Genomic DNA, 16,104 nt, shown 5'->3' with positions numbered 1-16,104 from the left:
AAAACACTTTATTTTTTGGCTCCTGCGGTGTTTATACGACTGTTTTTACACTTTATATATATATATATATATATATATATATATATATACACATATATGTATATGCTATATATGTATATATACACATATATGTATATGCTATATATGTACATATATATATATATATATGTGCATATGCTATATATGTGTATATATACATAGCAATAATAATGTCACAACAGAGAAATGTATTAAATGCCAATCTTGATTTTAATGAATAATCCGAATTTTCGAGGATCCTTCCTCTTCATCAGGGATGACAGTGCATATATAAGAAAATATGGGATACTGGTAATCGAATGTCTTCAAGAACATTCCTTGATATGCAACAACTGAGGTATTATTGGACAAATTTTAGTTTGCTCTATCTGATGATGGAATTTGATTTTAAATTTTTTTAGAACTCCAGTTTTGCGATTAAAATCTACACATGTACACTCTGATCCGACACATGATTCCTCATGTTTGTCATATGCAGACCTTCCAAATTCACAATTGTTTGCATGATGTAAGTGGCTGCCAATTCCTCATGTCTAACGCACACTCGCTATCAACTAGTCATCAGACATCAACAAATTTTATAGCCTTACTCTTTGAAGACGGAACCACAATCGGGAGAAAAGTAAGCAATTCCTTGATTTTTTTTTTCATTTCATAAAGAAAAGTTTTGTACATTGATAGTAATTCTAAGACCAATATGTGTCTATAGCTAAAGTAATGGTTCTACAAAACGCATAATGCAATTGCTTAATGTACCTTTAATATTCGAATTGATTGGCCTCTCTGCCGTTTTCGTTTCTTTTCAGCTACAGTGCGTATATAATATGGTGTATATTGTGCTTCTTGTAGGCACGCGTGGGTGTGATATGTTTACATGTATGAGGACGATGTTGAATAGGTTCATCTTCATCAGCTCTATAATGTGGATACCCATTCATGAGCTCCGCGATGGAGACATTCAGTTAAGGACCTCTCATATGAAAATGAGGAGGCCATTTCGTAATAAGTGTTCTTTGTTATGAGCTCCCTTGCAAGGACGCTTTGATGAGCTTCCCTGGGATATGGCGAAAATGAGTTTCATGAGCTCACTCAGGGAGCCATTCTATCTAGAAGCTTTTGTTGTACAAGCCTGATTAATGATTTATTGTTCGACGTTTTCTTCAAAGTAGCATTGGCCAGGGCAAATTATGTCCGATAGGGTTTCATTTGTTTGTTTGTGTGTGTGTGTGTGTGTGTGTGTGTGTGTGTGTTTAATAACAACATCAAATTATAATGATAACATCAACTCTTCTTGAAAATCAATTACGGCACTGAAAAAATTGTAGTGCAAAAAATGGGAAAAATATGACGTTGAAGGAAATGAAAATCAATATATATTTTTGTCACCGCTGAGAGGGAAACACAATGTCAACGTGGAGTTCATGATTCATTAATGAGCTTTATCTGATTATTTCTTTAAGGAGTCAACCTTGTCTGTTAATGATATTGATAATGGAGGAAGTAACCAGTATACATACTTATCAAGTAGTTGCTAAATGTTGGCTGAATGCCCGTAAAGCATCGAAACTAAAAGTGAACACCCCTTCATTTTTGAAACCAAAATTTTTACGATGTTTATATTGTTCACATAAATCGTTGAAGCATCTCCACTTTCCAGTGAGACACGGCTGTACCAAAACACTTTCTTCGGACACGTTTTCGAGTTCGATGGTGGAAATAAGAGCTTGGGTCAAAATTCCTTCTGTCACGACTAACCCATGGATTTCTCAAGAATACTGAATTCGTTGGATACGTTCAGGAGCTCTGATGATGAACAGCGGACCTCTCTGCTGGAAAAAGGATCGCTCCCAGAGTACAAAGGGTGTTTTGCCCCGCCCTCCCAAAGTACTCCCGTTGAGAAACCAAGGGAACAGGTGCAAGCTGGTGGCCAGGCCACTCCCTTGGTGCTCTTTATCCCTTTGACTATCCTTGGGTTATGGCTTCCAGGAGGTTCATCTACCTGTGGATCTGGACAGGAGAGCGGCAAACAACCGAGGTTCTCAACTAACGGTGAAGGGGAAAATGACGACCATAGCAAGAAAGAAAAGACGAAACATCCTGGTGAGAAAGACAAGTCATTTCATTTCATTTCACTTCATTTCATTGTATTTCCAACTTCTCATTAAGATGGTAAGAACAAGGTGAAAGAAATAGCATTACATTGGATTGCAATATACATGAAAAAAAGTAGAACACAATTAAATAGAGGAGCCAGCAGAGGTAACTGGCCTTTTCAACGGCTGGGTTCCCACTTGAGATTTTTATGGATCTATGAGAAGAATAATAAAGTGCGGGTCAGAAATTGAGCGCCGTCAATGCCTTTGACACTGTGATTGGCAACGTTTCGAATATCAAAACTCTTATTCTGATTTCACGATGCATATCGTACTTCTTACTAAAACAATCGTACGTTCTATATTACAAAGAACAACGCATAGTCCTGTAGTTTACATTGAAAAGTGCAAAATAAAGAGAAAAAGAGAGACGCCCGCATGCATATAAAAAGGACAACACGCCCAGCTCAAGTAATGTGAATAATTAAAATGAAAATATTGCTATGCACATTTTAGTATCTCTTTTCTAACAATAAGCAAATTTACTTCACAGTCAATCGATTATCCCTCACATACTTTGTGTTATGGTAAAAACACTATCTTTGTATTTGGTCCACCTGCATTATGGTTTACATCATCACAACGAGCTGCGTGGCTCAGTTCAAATGCCGTACTACATCATGTATAGAGCTTCCGTAAGTTATGTATATAAAATGAGTAAAATCAGACGACCCCAAGAGTACAAGTTGCGTTGATTCTAAAAAAAGAACAAAGATAAAAAAATCCGGGAAATGAATTGAGGAAGAAGTGGACTATACTTTAATTAATTGAGGAAGAAGCGGAGTACTTTCATGTAAGTTCAGACGAACAGATTGATAGGAAAAGTGCCATCCAGGGTTTATTGTATGTTTGCATACACACACAAAAATAGTATACTGGTATTGGTCGCAACCACATAATAATAGGGTACCTTACACAGTTTTTGAGTGAAGTCATAAACTTATACTCTCACAAGAGTTTGTGCAAAAACATTCAAAAAGAAAATAATAATTTTGGTTGATAAACTATCGATGCTAACAATTTCCTCCTGTTATTGTGGATTATTTCAAGACAAAAATAATGTCCATGCATGCAAATTAAACTGCTATTTTTTTATTTCATCCCCCCCCCAAAAAAACCAACAAAACAAACAATTTGCTTTACGTGTAGATCCCTGTGAGACTGTGAGGCCATACGTGTAATACTAAAACATTAATGTATAGATGTATATTCGCTATACTGACATCATTATTTTGTGAAAACATGTGAAGCGTTATCAGTTTTTCCTATTTCAGGTCTGTAAAACTTCTATTCTTTGCTCTGAATTCGTTTATATATCAGAGTCGGTTTGAACCTCATATATTAAAATACACTTAAAAAAACGTGTCACGCTAAATGAACGAGGTGACAGCGCTTAAACCTCACAAAATTTTGAAAAGTTATCTCGTAAAGTCTTAAAAAAACTCAGTTGTGCATAATATTGATGTCACGTGGAAGCAAACTTGAAAGGGGCATTCTAGACGACTTTCAAAATTTCATATCATGTACAGAGCGTATAAAAAAAAGGTAATCCAACTTTTGAGGGCTGCCATTTCTGAATTGTCAGTTATGAAGAGCACAATGTTAGTTGTAAGAAAAGGGGAACTCTTCCTCTTTCCACTGATACCTAATTATGTTGACAATTATTGTCATGCATGACTGAGCACATGGACTTTAAAGACAACAAAGACAAATTGCGCTTTTTCCAAGTTTGCGTGTCATTGTGAAGAAACAATGCATGTCTCACTGCATGGATGAGATCTGTCAATGAAAGTGGTCAAATCATCAGGCCAGCCTGCACGACTGCAGATTTGTGTTTTAGGGTTTCTTCTAACGTTTTATGGTTCATTCCTTCAACATGGCCATCGGCGTTGTCGATATTTGGTCCTTCCCATTGCGGCGAACCCATTATCCATTTTACTCTCTTCATACCTGGTATTCATGACATGGTTTGCCACTGGGAGCTATGTGTTGAAAATGAACAGAGAAAAATGGATTGTGTGGGTTGGCCTCTGTGGGAGCCACCAAGTTTTCGGACAAAATGCCATGTTAAAGGTTATGAACCACAAAATGTTAGGAGAAAACCTAAACACAAAACCTAAACACAAACCTGCATTCGTACAAGCTGGCCTATTTTGGCAACTTTTATTGACAGATCTCATCCATGCAGTGAGACATGCATTGTTCCTTCACGCAAACTTGGAAAAAGTGCAATTTGTCATTGTTGTCTTTAAAGTCCATGTGCTCAGTCATGCATGACAATTGTCAACATAATTAGGTATCAATGGAAAGAGGAAGAGTTCCCCTTTCCTTACAACCAACATCGTGCTTTTCATAACTGACAATTAAGAAATGGCAGCCCTCCAAAGTTGGATTACCTTTTTTTAATACGCTCTGTAGTATACAAATCGACAGCTCCATGTATAGATACACGTATGTGGAATTTATTACAGTCCTTGAGCAAAGAAACCAATACACTGAACAATGTTGATAACTTAGGAGGCTCACATATTTCAGAAATGTAGCAGTGTAATTCCATTACAATACCGCTTGCTTAACCAGTTCCCCTGTGTAGAATCTATGCATGCCTTCTTCTTTTGTTCTGCTTCCTTGAGCCCCAACTCATGCATTCTTATCCTGTGGAGGCTGCCATGACAATGTCATCATCTGTGTTTATTGCAATTTGTTATAAATTTTAATTTCATTCTTATTCCTTATCCCAATCACTATGAATTCTGAAACTCTGTACTCAGTATAACTAACTTATAGTTGTTCAAATGTAAAAGTCTGAAAATCATCCGGAGGTCTCCTTTAAGACGTATATTTTCTTGGCATCCACAAGATCAATGTGTACCGTAGCCAAAGTTGCTGAAAGAGTTTTGTTCGAACACCAAGTAATGAGATCCGGAATAAATATAGAAACATAGAATAATTCAGAAAATAGATTTGATATATAACTTGGGATTTCCCTAGTGAACTTGGCGCTTCATCTCACGAACGCTCCGATGCCAAACACATATCAACCTTAACATTTTTTTTTCATCGCAGACTTTCCCGCAAAATGTAAATCGAGCAAAACAAAACCCAGAACAAACCAGAGCAAATCAACTGTTAAGTATAACGCACAGTCGACTGAGATGCCTCCGCTAATCATACGATCAGTATTATCTGCAATATAGAAGCATCAACCTTCGTTTAAAATTCGATGAAATTTATCAATCTCGACCAATGACCTGGAAATAGCATGAACGCTCTCCGCAGAAAGGAAATGTTTTCCAATTTATGTTTATCCATTAAATCAAATGACATTAGAATTGGACAAAAAGCTAGTGTCAGAAAATAACACTTAAGGGTGAACTTTTTGTGACCTTTGACCGTTCACTCATGTCATGTTCATGCAATTGAAATTATTGCCAATTTATTTCAACCCTGCCCAAATAACTGCTCAGCAACATCATTGGACGCTCCTACCTAAAGTAAAGCCCCTGTTCCACTATGCCGTTCTCGCCACGATTTTGACAATTTCCTCAGATCGGGAAGGATCGGGTAAAACATGCACCGATCTGGACACAGTTACAGTACGATGTTAGAAGGCTATGTTTACGACTAACACGTGCTTGCTGCGCTCTTACTACGATGATCGGGAATGAGACATTACAATCTTTGCCGTTGTAGTTACGCTTTGAACGATGTAACCATGGAGCTATAGCCAGGCTGACACTTGCACGACTTTTGGCCACGATTTTGCCGTGGCAAGTCGTGACCAAAATTTTGAACATTTCAAAATTCTCGTCCCGACATGGCACGCAGGTCACGACGGATCTACGCACACTTCCCGCCAATTTACGACTAGTTTGCGCACTGGCACGATTCGAGTCGTGCCAATGCGTACCGCAGAATCGTGCAAGTGTCAGCCTGGCTTATGATGTTGGCAATGTTATCCGATCTATGCATGCTGTATTTACGCTCTGAACGATCTATACGATCTTCACGATCTTATCACGCTTTTCCCCCGTCCAGAGAGCTAAAAAGTGCCCGATGTGCCCCGATGAGCTCCGATTCGACTGCCGATCCTCAGTCAGCCAACTTATTAGCATGCAGAACCAAAGAGATACACTGTGGACTTCAAAGAGGCTCTTCAACTCATGGTTCTTCTGCAGTAATTCATCATTAATTAAAGACATGCTGATCTTTCCACGTCTTTTTTCCTTGATATCCTTGCTTTTATTGTCCGTCTTCTTCCTGTCAATGCCTGTTGTAGATGATTTCACATTCTTAAAAATTCTTCCATGTCCTCTTCTTCCTCCTCTGTTAGCATCACGTGCAGTCTCTATTTCTTAGCCTTGTGGGTAGCTGCTTCGCTTTCTTCCCTTCGTTGTCTTCATTTCTTCTTATTCTTCGAAAATTTGCGCTCCTTCTTCTTCATATTATGCCTCGACAGGTGCAGCAACAACGCCCTCCTCCTCCCCCTCCTCCTCAACAGTTTTGTTTCTCGATCTCTTTGACAGTATTTGATCTTCTTCTGGCCGGCATTTTGGTCAGCGTATCGGCTGCGTTCCTTTTAAAGCGGCGAGAGCGGAAGACGTGCGTATCAATGGAGTCTGGGAAAGCGTAGGAACAGCGTAGCTAAAGTGGGAACAGCGTAGCTAAAGCGGAAATGAAGCGTATTGAGAGCGTCGTAGGAACAGGCCTTGATTCTATACGACAGTAAAGAACGTAGTGAGAGCGGCATTAAAGCGGGAAGGTCGTGCTTTGATCACAGGGAATAGCGGCGCAGCAGCAGGACCACGTCGGCGTCTAGTTTACTTTCCGTTCTTGTGCCGATGTCACTACGCTCAGAAAGACCTTGTGACGATTCAAAATAGGTCAATTTTGATCGGGAAGATCGGGAAGAAATTTTGAACAAGTTCAAAATTTCTTCCCGATCTGAAAAAATGCCCGCTCCAACCCCGTCTTCAAACGCTGCCGCTACGATGCTTCCGTTCCCAGTACGCTTTTGGCATTCTCTCCCGATCTGCTAGATTGGGGTCCAGAACGGAATAGTGGAACGGGGGCTTAATGGCTTCAAATGCTTTTTATTTCGAAATAGCAGTGGCCTTTAACCTTGGTCCTTGACGTTACATCACCATCATTTCTTGAAGATCGAACACATTGTCTTTTTTATCTCTACCGTGCTTACCAAATTATATTGTCAACTGCAACATACAACATACATTAGGCCTAAAGCTATCTTGAACGTATGAAAAAAGAATAATCAAACATATTCGTGACTTTGTTTCTTTTTTAATTGACAGGTCACTTCTTCTGGAACATGGCGGCTTTTGCGTATCTGTTCATAACAGGCGGGATGTTGACTTATGACATGGTGGCATACTTCGTAGAATACTGGGGTATCAAATCCGAAATTCTCCACTTCGTCTCATATCTAGCTTTCCTTGTTCAGGTCATGTGCATTCCCTTTTGGTGTCTCTACGCGCGAGTCCAGTACTTCACCACCGACGACTACACCCGCCAAACTTACTCGCTGTACCAACCCTTCATCTCGCGACGAGTTGCTTGGCTTACTGGATCTCCTACTGGCAGGAGGTACTTATCTTCCTTCCGTCTCGTTCTATTCATGGGCTTCCCCTTAGCTAACGCCATAATAAGACTGGTCTATGATTATGTCTATCGGTCTTGTCCAAGCTTGAGTGTCCATGAGGAAATTAGCCACTGGGCTGCGGTCGTTGGGTACCTGATGTACGGAAGCTTTTGCTACATCGTGTACATTGAACGCGTTTCGTTTGAAAGCGAAGTCGAAGAACTTTCGCGCTTGGCACGCGAGAACGCGCGAACCCACGATATCGACGGCATGTGCAATATGCTCCGTCAATTCCACGAGCACTTCCAGACACTGCGCCGACAGATAAGCACATGGATGGCCCTAACGATGGTAGTTGCTACTTGGGGTCTTACTGCTCATCTTACCTGGAACTACTTAATATTCACAGATATCTACCTGCACAGGGAAAAATACAGCAATGAAGCACTCTCCAACATTTACTTTCTTGATGTACTTGTAAGCGCTCAGAAGATCATGTTCTGTGTGCTGCCCTATATGGCACTTGGGGGACTCAATCTGGAACACGTATGGAGCGCCCTCAGGATCAATATTGCCAAGCATCGGGATCGGCAGAATATGGATTTCTGGGTGTTTATCTACCAGCACATAATCGACATGCACTACGGATCTCGACAAGGAATGCAACCCGCCCTTATCTTCACCGCCATTGGACTGTATCTTGGTCTGCACCTGAGCGACACACAACACGTGAACTTTTGGGACGCTCCTAGAGACTGTAACGTGACGATTTGGGGAAGAAATGTTCCGTAAACTAGGATTGAAGGAATAAATTACAAAAAGTAAAGATATCTATTTAGGATTATGCTCTCTTTTCTACGTACCAGTAATGCTCAGCAAATCTGAAAGGGATCATATAGTTCTGGTTGAGACTTAATTTTAGGTTTTTATCATTTTTTTTTTTTTTGGTAAGATAGTGAGAGACCTCCTATGAAATATGAAAGAGCATGTAATTGCAAGAGGGATTCATCATTTATTTGATGAAAATTAGTTTTGAAATGGCCGAGGTAGCCAAAACAGAGCGAGCCTAATAAAGTGTATGACCCACACTTTGTCACGATTGTTTTGTTTTACTTTGTATTTGGATGTTTAAGCTATTCCAAACCTGATTTTTATCAAATAACCATTGAATTCCTCTTAAAATGGTATGCTCTTTACTACTTCATAAGCGTTTTCTTGGTATCTCGCAAAAAAAAGTTAAAGCCCAATTTTCATCTTTACAAATACTGTACCATCCCTTTAATATATTGAAATAGATCACTTTAACAGCATATATGTATCCTACATGAATGTATCCTACATGAATGAAAAACATTATGTACTCCGATTGTGGGTTGTGTGAAAATGAAAGTGCTGTGTATACCTTAATCTCTTTGCGGAAATTACTCTTACCCGATACGCAACAAATCACTTCACTCGCTATGTGTACGAAGTATTTACAAACGAAAATAATCATGTATATTGGAAGTTGCGTGATATTAATACCCCGAAACTAGGTGTATGGAAGCTTGCTCAGACCTTTTGGTGCTCCTTTTTTGTTTAAGCAACGAAAAAGAAGGGTTGTAATTTCGCTCTCATTTATACCCTGCAAGTACATTGTACATATCAAAAGTGCTATAATACAAAAATAACTGCAACACCCTCAACCAGAAGAGTACACCATCGTCCGTTTTTCAAAACACATGGATGTGTTAATCATTTCACTTTTTTTTTTGCTTTAATATGAATTCACTTTTAAAAAAAGAGAGGAAGATTAAGGTTTGTATGCAGGTCAAAGGAAAATGTGGACGGTTTTTGTATGCAATGAACGCAAACAAGGGGAAAGTGACCAGAAATGAATTTAATTTATTAGTGAAAAATTGGGCAAAGAAAATGGAATTCCTGGTTTGCATAATGCAAATCAACTTTCACATGACGTGGCATTGTATGTAATCATCCGTGCGTGTATAATTTATCATTTCCCAAATATCATCATGACAAACAAAATTTCGTCTGCTTGATGTTGAAAGTTGAGCGAATCAACCTCACATTGATGTGCACATTGTATGAAGCCCCGTTTTACCAGAACCCTTTAAACTAAAAACAGCGGTAATCCGGGCATTTTTTTCATTTATCTACTTTTCTACTGCTTGTTAAGGCCATGTCACACCTCTCCGGGCAAGCCTTGCGTGTGACTTGCAAAGAACAATTTTGACTACCCGGAGGTCCTCGTAGATGATCTGCACATGACAGTACCTAGCACGTATCTCAACTGTAGTTGCCCGGAGGTGCGCACGCATATTTTTTTACCCGCAACCGTGTTTAGGCCCTGTCTCACCTTTCCGGGCAAGCTACCCGTCTTGTTACGTGTACGGATTTTCTAGCATACCGGACATTCCTGAGGGCGGAAAAGGATTTGAGCGAGTCAGCGCATGTGTCTTACTGGCTGGACGCGTTCTACTTAAATTATACTTGCGAGTATACTGTGTGACCTTTGTACCAGTCGCGTGGGGGCTTACAACTCAGTGAAGGAATTCCTCTGATGGAATGGCTGAAATCCCACAGAATTTCATTATCTTGGCTGCATACGGGACTGCGAAGTACCTGCGTGGGAGTTGCCTGGGATGTGCTGCCGCTAAGGGCCTCCTACTGGCTTTCTGCGTGGACCTCTCCGGGCATTCCCGCGACTCACCCGGAAAAAGTTTTGGTCATGCTCAAAACTTGGCTGCGGTTAAATCGGACTTGCGTGAGCACCTCCGGGCAACTACTGGCGAGATACGCGCTAGATACTGTCAGGTGCAGACCAACTGCGGAGAGCTCCAGGGAGTAAATTTGTTTCCCCGCAAGTCAAGCCGCAAAACTTCCCCAGATACGGTATGATAAGGAATGAATGAAAATTGCAAACATTCTTGTTCGCCCGCTGAAAATCTACGTGCTGGAAACTAACTCCTCGCCACAAGCCCGCGTAGCTTGCCCGGAACGGTGTGACACGGCCTTTAACACAGTCCCCGCAAAATATTGCGCGGACGTTGTCGTGGCAGCTTTTGCCAAATCCTACAGTCATACATTGTACCATTATAGCAAACAATACATTTTCAATGATGCACAACACAACAAAATCACCTCCTTTATTATTGTATCATTGTATATTCAGACAGCTTTACATTAATCAATTATTGCGTGTAGTCCACTGTGTACTAAAGTGCCATCTGGAACTGCTATTACCATTGTGTCATGCGATATGTCACATTTTGATGGTATATATCCAAGTTATTCAAATTCTTGATGGTATATATCCAAGTTATTCAAATCCTTGATGGTATATATTCAAGTTATTCAAATTCTTGATGGTATATATCCCAGTATGATTTGTAATTCAAATTCTTGATGGTATATATCCCAGTATGATTTGTAATTCAAATTCTTGATGGTATATATCCCAGTATAATTTGTAATTCAAATTCTTGATGGTGTATATCCAAGTTATTCAAATTCATGAAATTCTTCCGTCGAGGTGTTTTTACGTCGATAGAGGGCAATTTGTCAATCAGTTGCAATAATATCCAAATTGTTTTTCTTTACATCGTCCATTAGTTCGTTGTGGCTCCTTCTCACCCACCCACCCACACAACACACACCCTCACATAAGCCAACACAACCCCCCCACACACACACGCACACATGATTATATCAAATGTACACTCACCAGTATATACAGTACATAATATAGTGAAGACCTGTCACACAGTATCTTCATATCTTCCGTAGACGCACCATGGTATAGCAAGCGTTGGTAATAAGTATACTCTTACAGTGTTTTTTTCTTTTAAAACTTCTCTTAACCCTTTGCATGATGCATTGATTACCTCTTCATAAGTTTGTGTGCAAAATCATTTGACTCAGTGACACAAAAGGAGTAAAAGACAGTAAACTTTGTTCATTCATAGAAGCGTATATCTATGACATGTCTTAGAGTTCACCACTGGCACTGAGACGAAGCCACATTATTTTGATGATTGCCATATTTCTAAACTAACTTATTTCGTCTTTTCTTTTCTTATCCTTTATAGACATAAGATATGTGCTAAAAATCTTACTTATACCGTCATACTCTATATTGCAGGATAGTATTTTGTATTTCCCATTTTCACAATATGTATTTAAGCATGTTCATGTTTTTGTGACTTTAAATTTGGTGTAGTATTGTACGAAAGTTCACCGACAAAGACAAAGTGCACTAAAGGAGCATGAGCAAGATTCAAAGTGCAATATACAACGTACGCTAAACCCTCACTCTTCTTCTTTATACCTGAAGATCAGGGAGTAGTGCATACATTTTCGTTCACATGTTGTCATATTTAAAGAAGAAAAACAACAACTCAACAACAATCCTTGTAGTGTCAAGGAGCATAAACTATGCACTTAAATAATTATGACAAATTTTACATTCAAAGTAATATGAATGGCACAGTTACCGGTTACCTTATCATCTTATTGACAAATCGTCGAAGTCGGGGGAAGTCATTAGTGTTGCGCCAAAAGAGAGATACAGACACCCGAGTACGAGGCTCCTCTGAAAGGATAAGTTCACCTTCATATACACAAGGATTGAGAGAATGCAGCAATATTAGTAGAACACATCAGTGAAAGTTTGAGGAAAATTGGACAATCCGTTCGAAAGTTATGAATTTTTAAAGTTTCTGCTCAGTCATGGCTGGATGAGAAGACTACTATAGCTTGTGATGTCACATGAGTACAACGGTATAAAGAAAATTCACCTTATTTTCACTTTTCTCGCATAACAACAGAACACTCGACTTCTCTCTGTCAGAAGGCAAGGGGAAGAATAATATCCTTAACATACATCAGTAACAGCAAGAAATGTGCACTTTATTCAAAAAGTAAAATTTTGTGAAATTCTCTTTTTATTTTCATTATATCGTTGTATGCATGTGACATCACACACTGTAGTAGTCTTCTCATCCAGTAGTAATTGCGCAGATACTTTAAAAAAATTCATAACTTTTGAATGGATTGTCGGATTTTCCTCAAACTTTCACTGATGTGTTCTACTAATACCATGTATTGTTGCATTCACTCAATCCATATGTACATGAAGGTGAACTTGTCCTTTAAAGTTAAAAGAAAAAAAGAATGAACATTTTGGGTAACGACTAACACAGCAGAGAGTCAGTTACGGTTTCCATCAAATCTGCTTGGAAAATTGTGTCGCAAATTATTTCACAAGAGGTACTTCCATCAACCTATGCTTCACAAAAATATTACTAGCATGCCTGGTGTCTTTTGCCTTATGTTTCTTACAGAAAAGAATATTGACTGAGGACAGTTTGATAACCTGAAAATATCATGGATCAGTTGCTATCTTTTAATGTCCCTGTCATTACACTTTATTTCATTGATATTCATGATAATCATATAAGAAACTACAGGGAATTCATTATGGTTACAATTTGCATTGCGAGCCAGTTACTCTTTCATGTTCTTGAGAAATACATTCACTCTACTATCCTGACTGTACTTTAAAAAGAAAAAAAATCTCGCGATTAAACACACCTTGCATGATGAATAAGATTGTCTTGTCTCATATTGTGTGAGATATGTACGGTCTACATAGTGATTGAACTAATGTATTATTGCAATTTCAATTAGCGCAGTTTTCTCCTTCAAGTTCAGCATAGCTAGCATAAACATATTGGCCCGAATTCACGAAGGTGGTACAAATGAAACCATGGTTTAAACAATGGACAAAAACCATGGAGCGCCAAGTGTCGCATGAAATATTCCGTTACGAAATCAGTCATATCGCCGATGAAATGATTATTTTGTAACGAAGTGACATTTTATAACTAAATGAACATTTCGTCCACGAAATGATAATTTTGTTAACGAAATGGTTATTTTGTCGACGAAATGACTGATTTCGTAACGAAATATTCCGTGCGACACTTGGCGCTCCATGGTTTTTGTCCATGGTTTAAACCATGGTTTCATTTGTACCACCTTCGTGAATTCGGGCCATTGAGAGTAAAAGTGTTGTATACAGCTGTACACTTTTGCATATGTATATATATATATATATATATATATACATATATATATATATATATATATACATACATATATATATATATATATATATATATATATATATATATATATATATATATATATGTGTGTGTGTGTGTGTGTGTGTGTCTGTGTGTGTATGTATGTGTGCATATATAGTTGTGATGAAGAAAAAGGGCTACTAGCGGACGTTGCTGTAGTTCACTTATTGCGTTTTATTGCTACCAAGCTTTCGGCTCTTTTACGGGTCTTTGTCAGGGCTTGGGATGTAAAAATAATAAAAAGCAACCAATTTGCAAACACAAGACAAAAACAAGGCAAAATAAAAGAAAGCCAAAATAAATGTAAATAGAAACATAACACAAAAACTAACACACACACACACACACATAATATATAAATAAATAAATATATATATATATATATATGTGTGTGTGTGTGTGTGAGTGGTGTGCGTGTATGCATGTGCATGTGTTCTCGTAACCGGCTTCAATCGGCGATATTGTAGTGTTTCAATCACACTGGGCATACGCCCATTCAATGCCTGTTTGTTTAAATTACTAGTAACACGTGCCCTAGGAGTAAAATGCACCTGCCCCTTTGCGCCTTTTTACCGTTTCGCATACAGGGCCTGTATGCATACCCATACGCAAAGTTTTCCCTCTATGCAAATGGGGAAATTCAAAATTTTACACATATCCTTGACTGCTGTATATGCACCTATACACTACATGAAGCCAGATTTTTTACTTACTAACCTGAATTATAAGTCTTGTTTTTTATTGTTTTCAAGTTCAATTAGTTAAATTATCGTACAAAAAAAATAATAATTCAGAAACAAATGATGGAATATGCCCGGTTACCTTTGGGCAAACTATCATATCCCTGGATGAAGCCTCTTACGAGTGTGTCTTATGTGTGTGTGTCTGTGTGTGTGCATGTGCGTGCATGGTCATGTACCTAACTGTGCACATGAAAGTATTTAGACTTCTGCACACCAAATAAAAAATTACTGTACAGTGTTGTGGAATAAACATAATCTGTCCAAAAATCCAATTTATCATTACAATACACACAAACACACACACACACACAGACACAAATGACAGACACAGCATCTTTTTCATCTTGCAATTGCCTCTTTTCCTATGTACATACATTCTTATTTTCATCTTTTGCCTCTACTTTCTAAACTGCCTCAATCTCAGCAAATCATGTATGCTACAAAGGACAATGTATTTCAAAACATGGCTAGCACACTAGGATCTTCTTCCTTCTACAGTTTGTACTAAGTCTTTGCAGTGTGGCTTTCACTTTGAAGGAATTGCTTATCTAAAACCTGGTGACACACGCACATATAAACATCCACTTGTATGCAGAGGAACATGAACAGTCAAATGCCAGCTACCACACACACACACACACACACACACACACACACACACACACACACAAATGAAATATTCTGTATCTCATGATAACCTCCCAAAACAGTACTCAGAAATTACAGTGACAAAAACTTTCATAAGGGAGTAAAAATAGAACTCTATTTGTTGTTTTAATTTAGAAAGGTCATTCTATATAAAAAATGAAAACTTGAAGAGGATACTTCACAAAGGAAAGAAATACAGAAACAAAAACTCTTGGTTACCAAATGTGGTTAAACATGTACTTAGCCATAGTCTGTATTTTTTATGGGAGAGAATGTTTCTGTGTAGGCTGTAGAGATCTTATCATCTATATTGGACATTGCATCACTACAAGCACAAACACACACACACACACACACAGAAATGAAAATATGTCCACACTCAGCCTTACATTCATTATGACACTATAATTACTTCCAGAAAAGGCAAGTATTTGAAAGAAAAATAGATATCATTTAATGATCTCCACATAACAAAAAACATCACAACAATGATTTGGGTTTTTAACATCATACACATGAAAAAAGAATAGATTTCATAAACCTAAATACATTATGGTAACAGGAAACAACTTCATTCCCTGGTTTTTAACATCATAAAAATAAGCAATGTAGCAAAAAAGCTGCTGAAAAACTGTTCATCTAATAGTGGAGAGAGAACAGAGTAAAATGGAGTCCAAACGGGCCTGAGCTTTCAATGCAAGCAGAATCTTTGTCAGAGGCAAAATGACCTTTTGGCTCTGATGAAGAATTTGCTACAATCGAAAGCTCAGGCTATT

At 38.4% G+C, this 16,104-nt stretch overlaps 1 protein-coding gene across 1 annotated transcript; it reads left to right on the top strand.

Moving 5' to 3' along the window:
* Positions 1 to 7,398: 7,398 nt before the first annotated feature.
* Positions 7,399 to 8,583, top strand: LOC139743227 (uncharacterized). Its single transcript, XM_071653721.1, has one exon. The coding sequence runs from the start codon at positions 7,522 to 7,524 to the stop codon at positions 8,581 to 8,583; it is 1,062 nt and encodes a 353-aa protein (XP_071509822.1). The 5' UTR covers positions 7,399 to 7,521.
* The last annotated feature ends 7,521 nt before the right edge of the window (positions 8,584 to 16,104 follow it).

The sequence above is a fragment of the Diadema antillarum genome, unplaced genomic scaffold (assembly GCF_040938485.1).
Source record: "Diadema antillarum isolate AM-2024a unplaced genomic scaffold, OU_Dant_1.0 seq00001060_RagTag, whole genome shotgun sequence".
Lineage (NCBI taxonomy): Eukaryota > Metazoa > Echinodermata > Echinoidea > Diadematoida > Diadematidae > Diadema > Diadema antillarum.
Note: the sequence above shows the minus strand (reverse complement) of the source record. Positions and strands in the feature narration are given on the sequence as shown.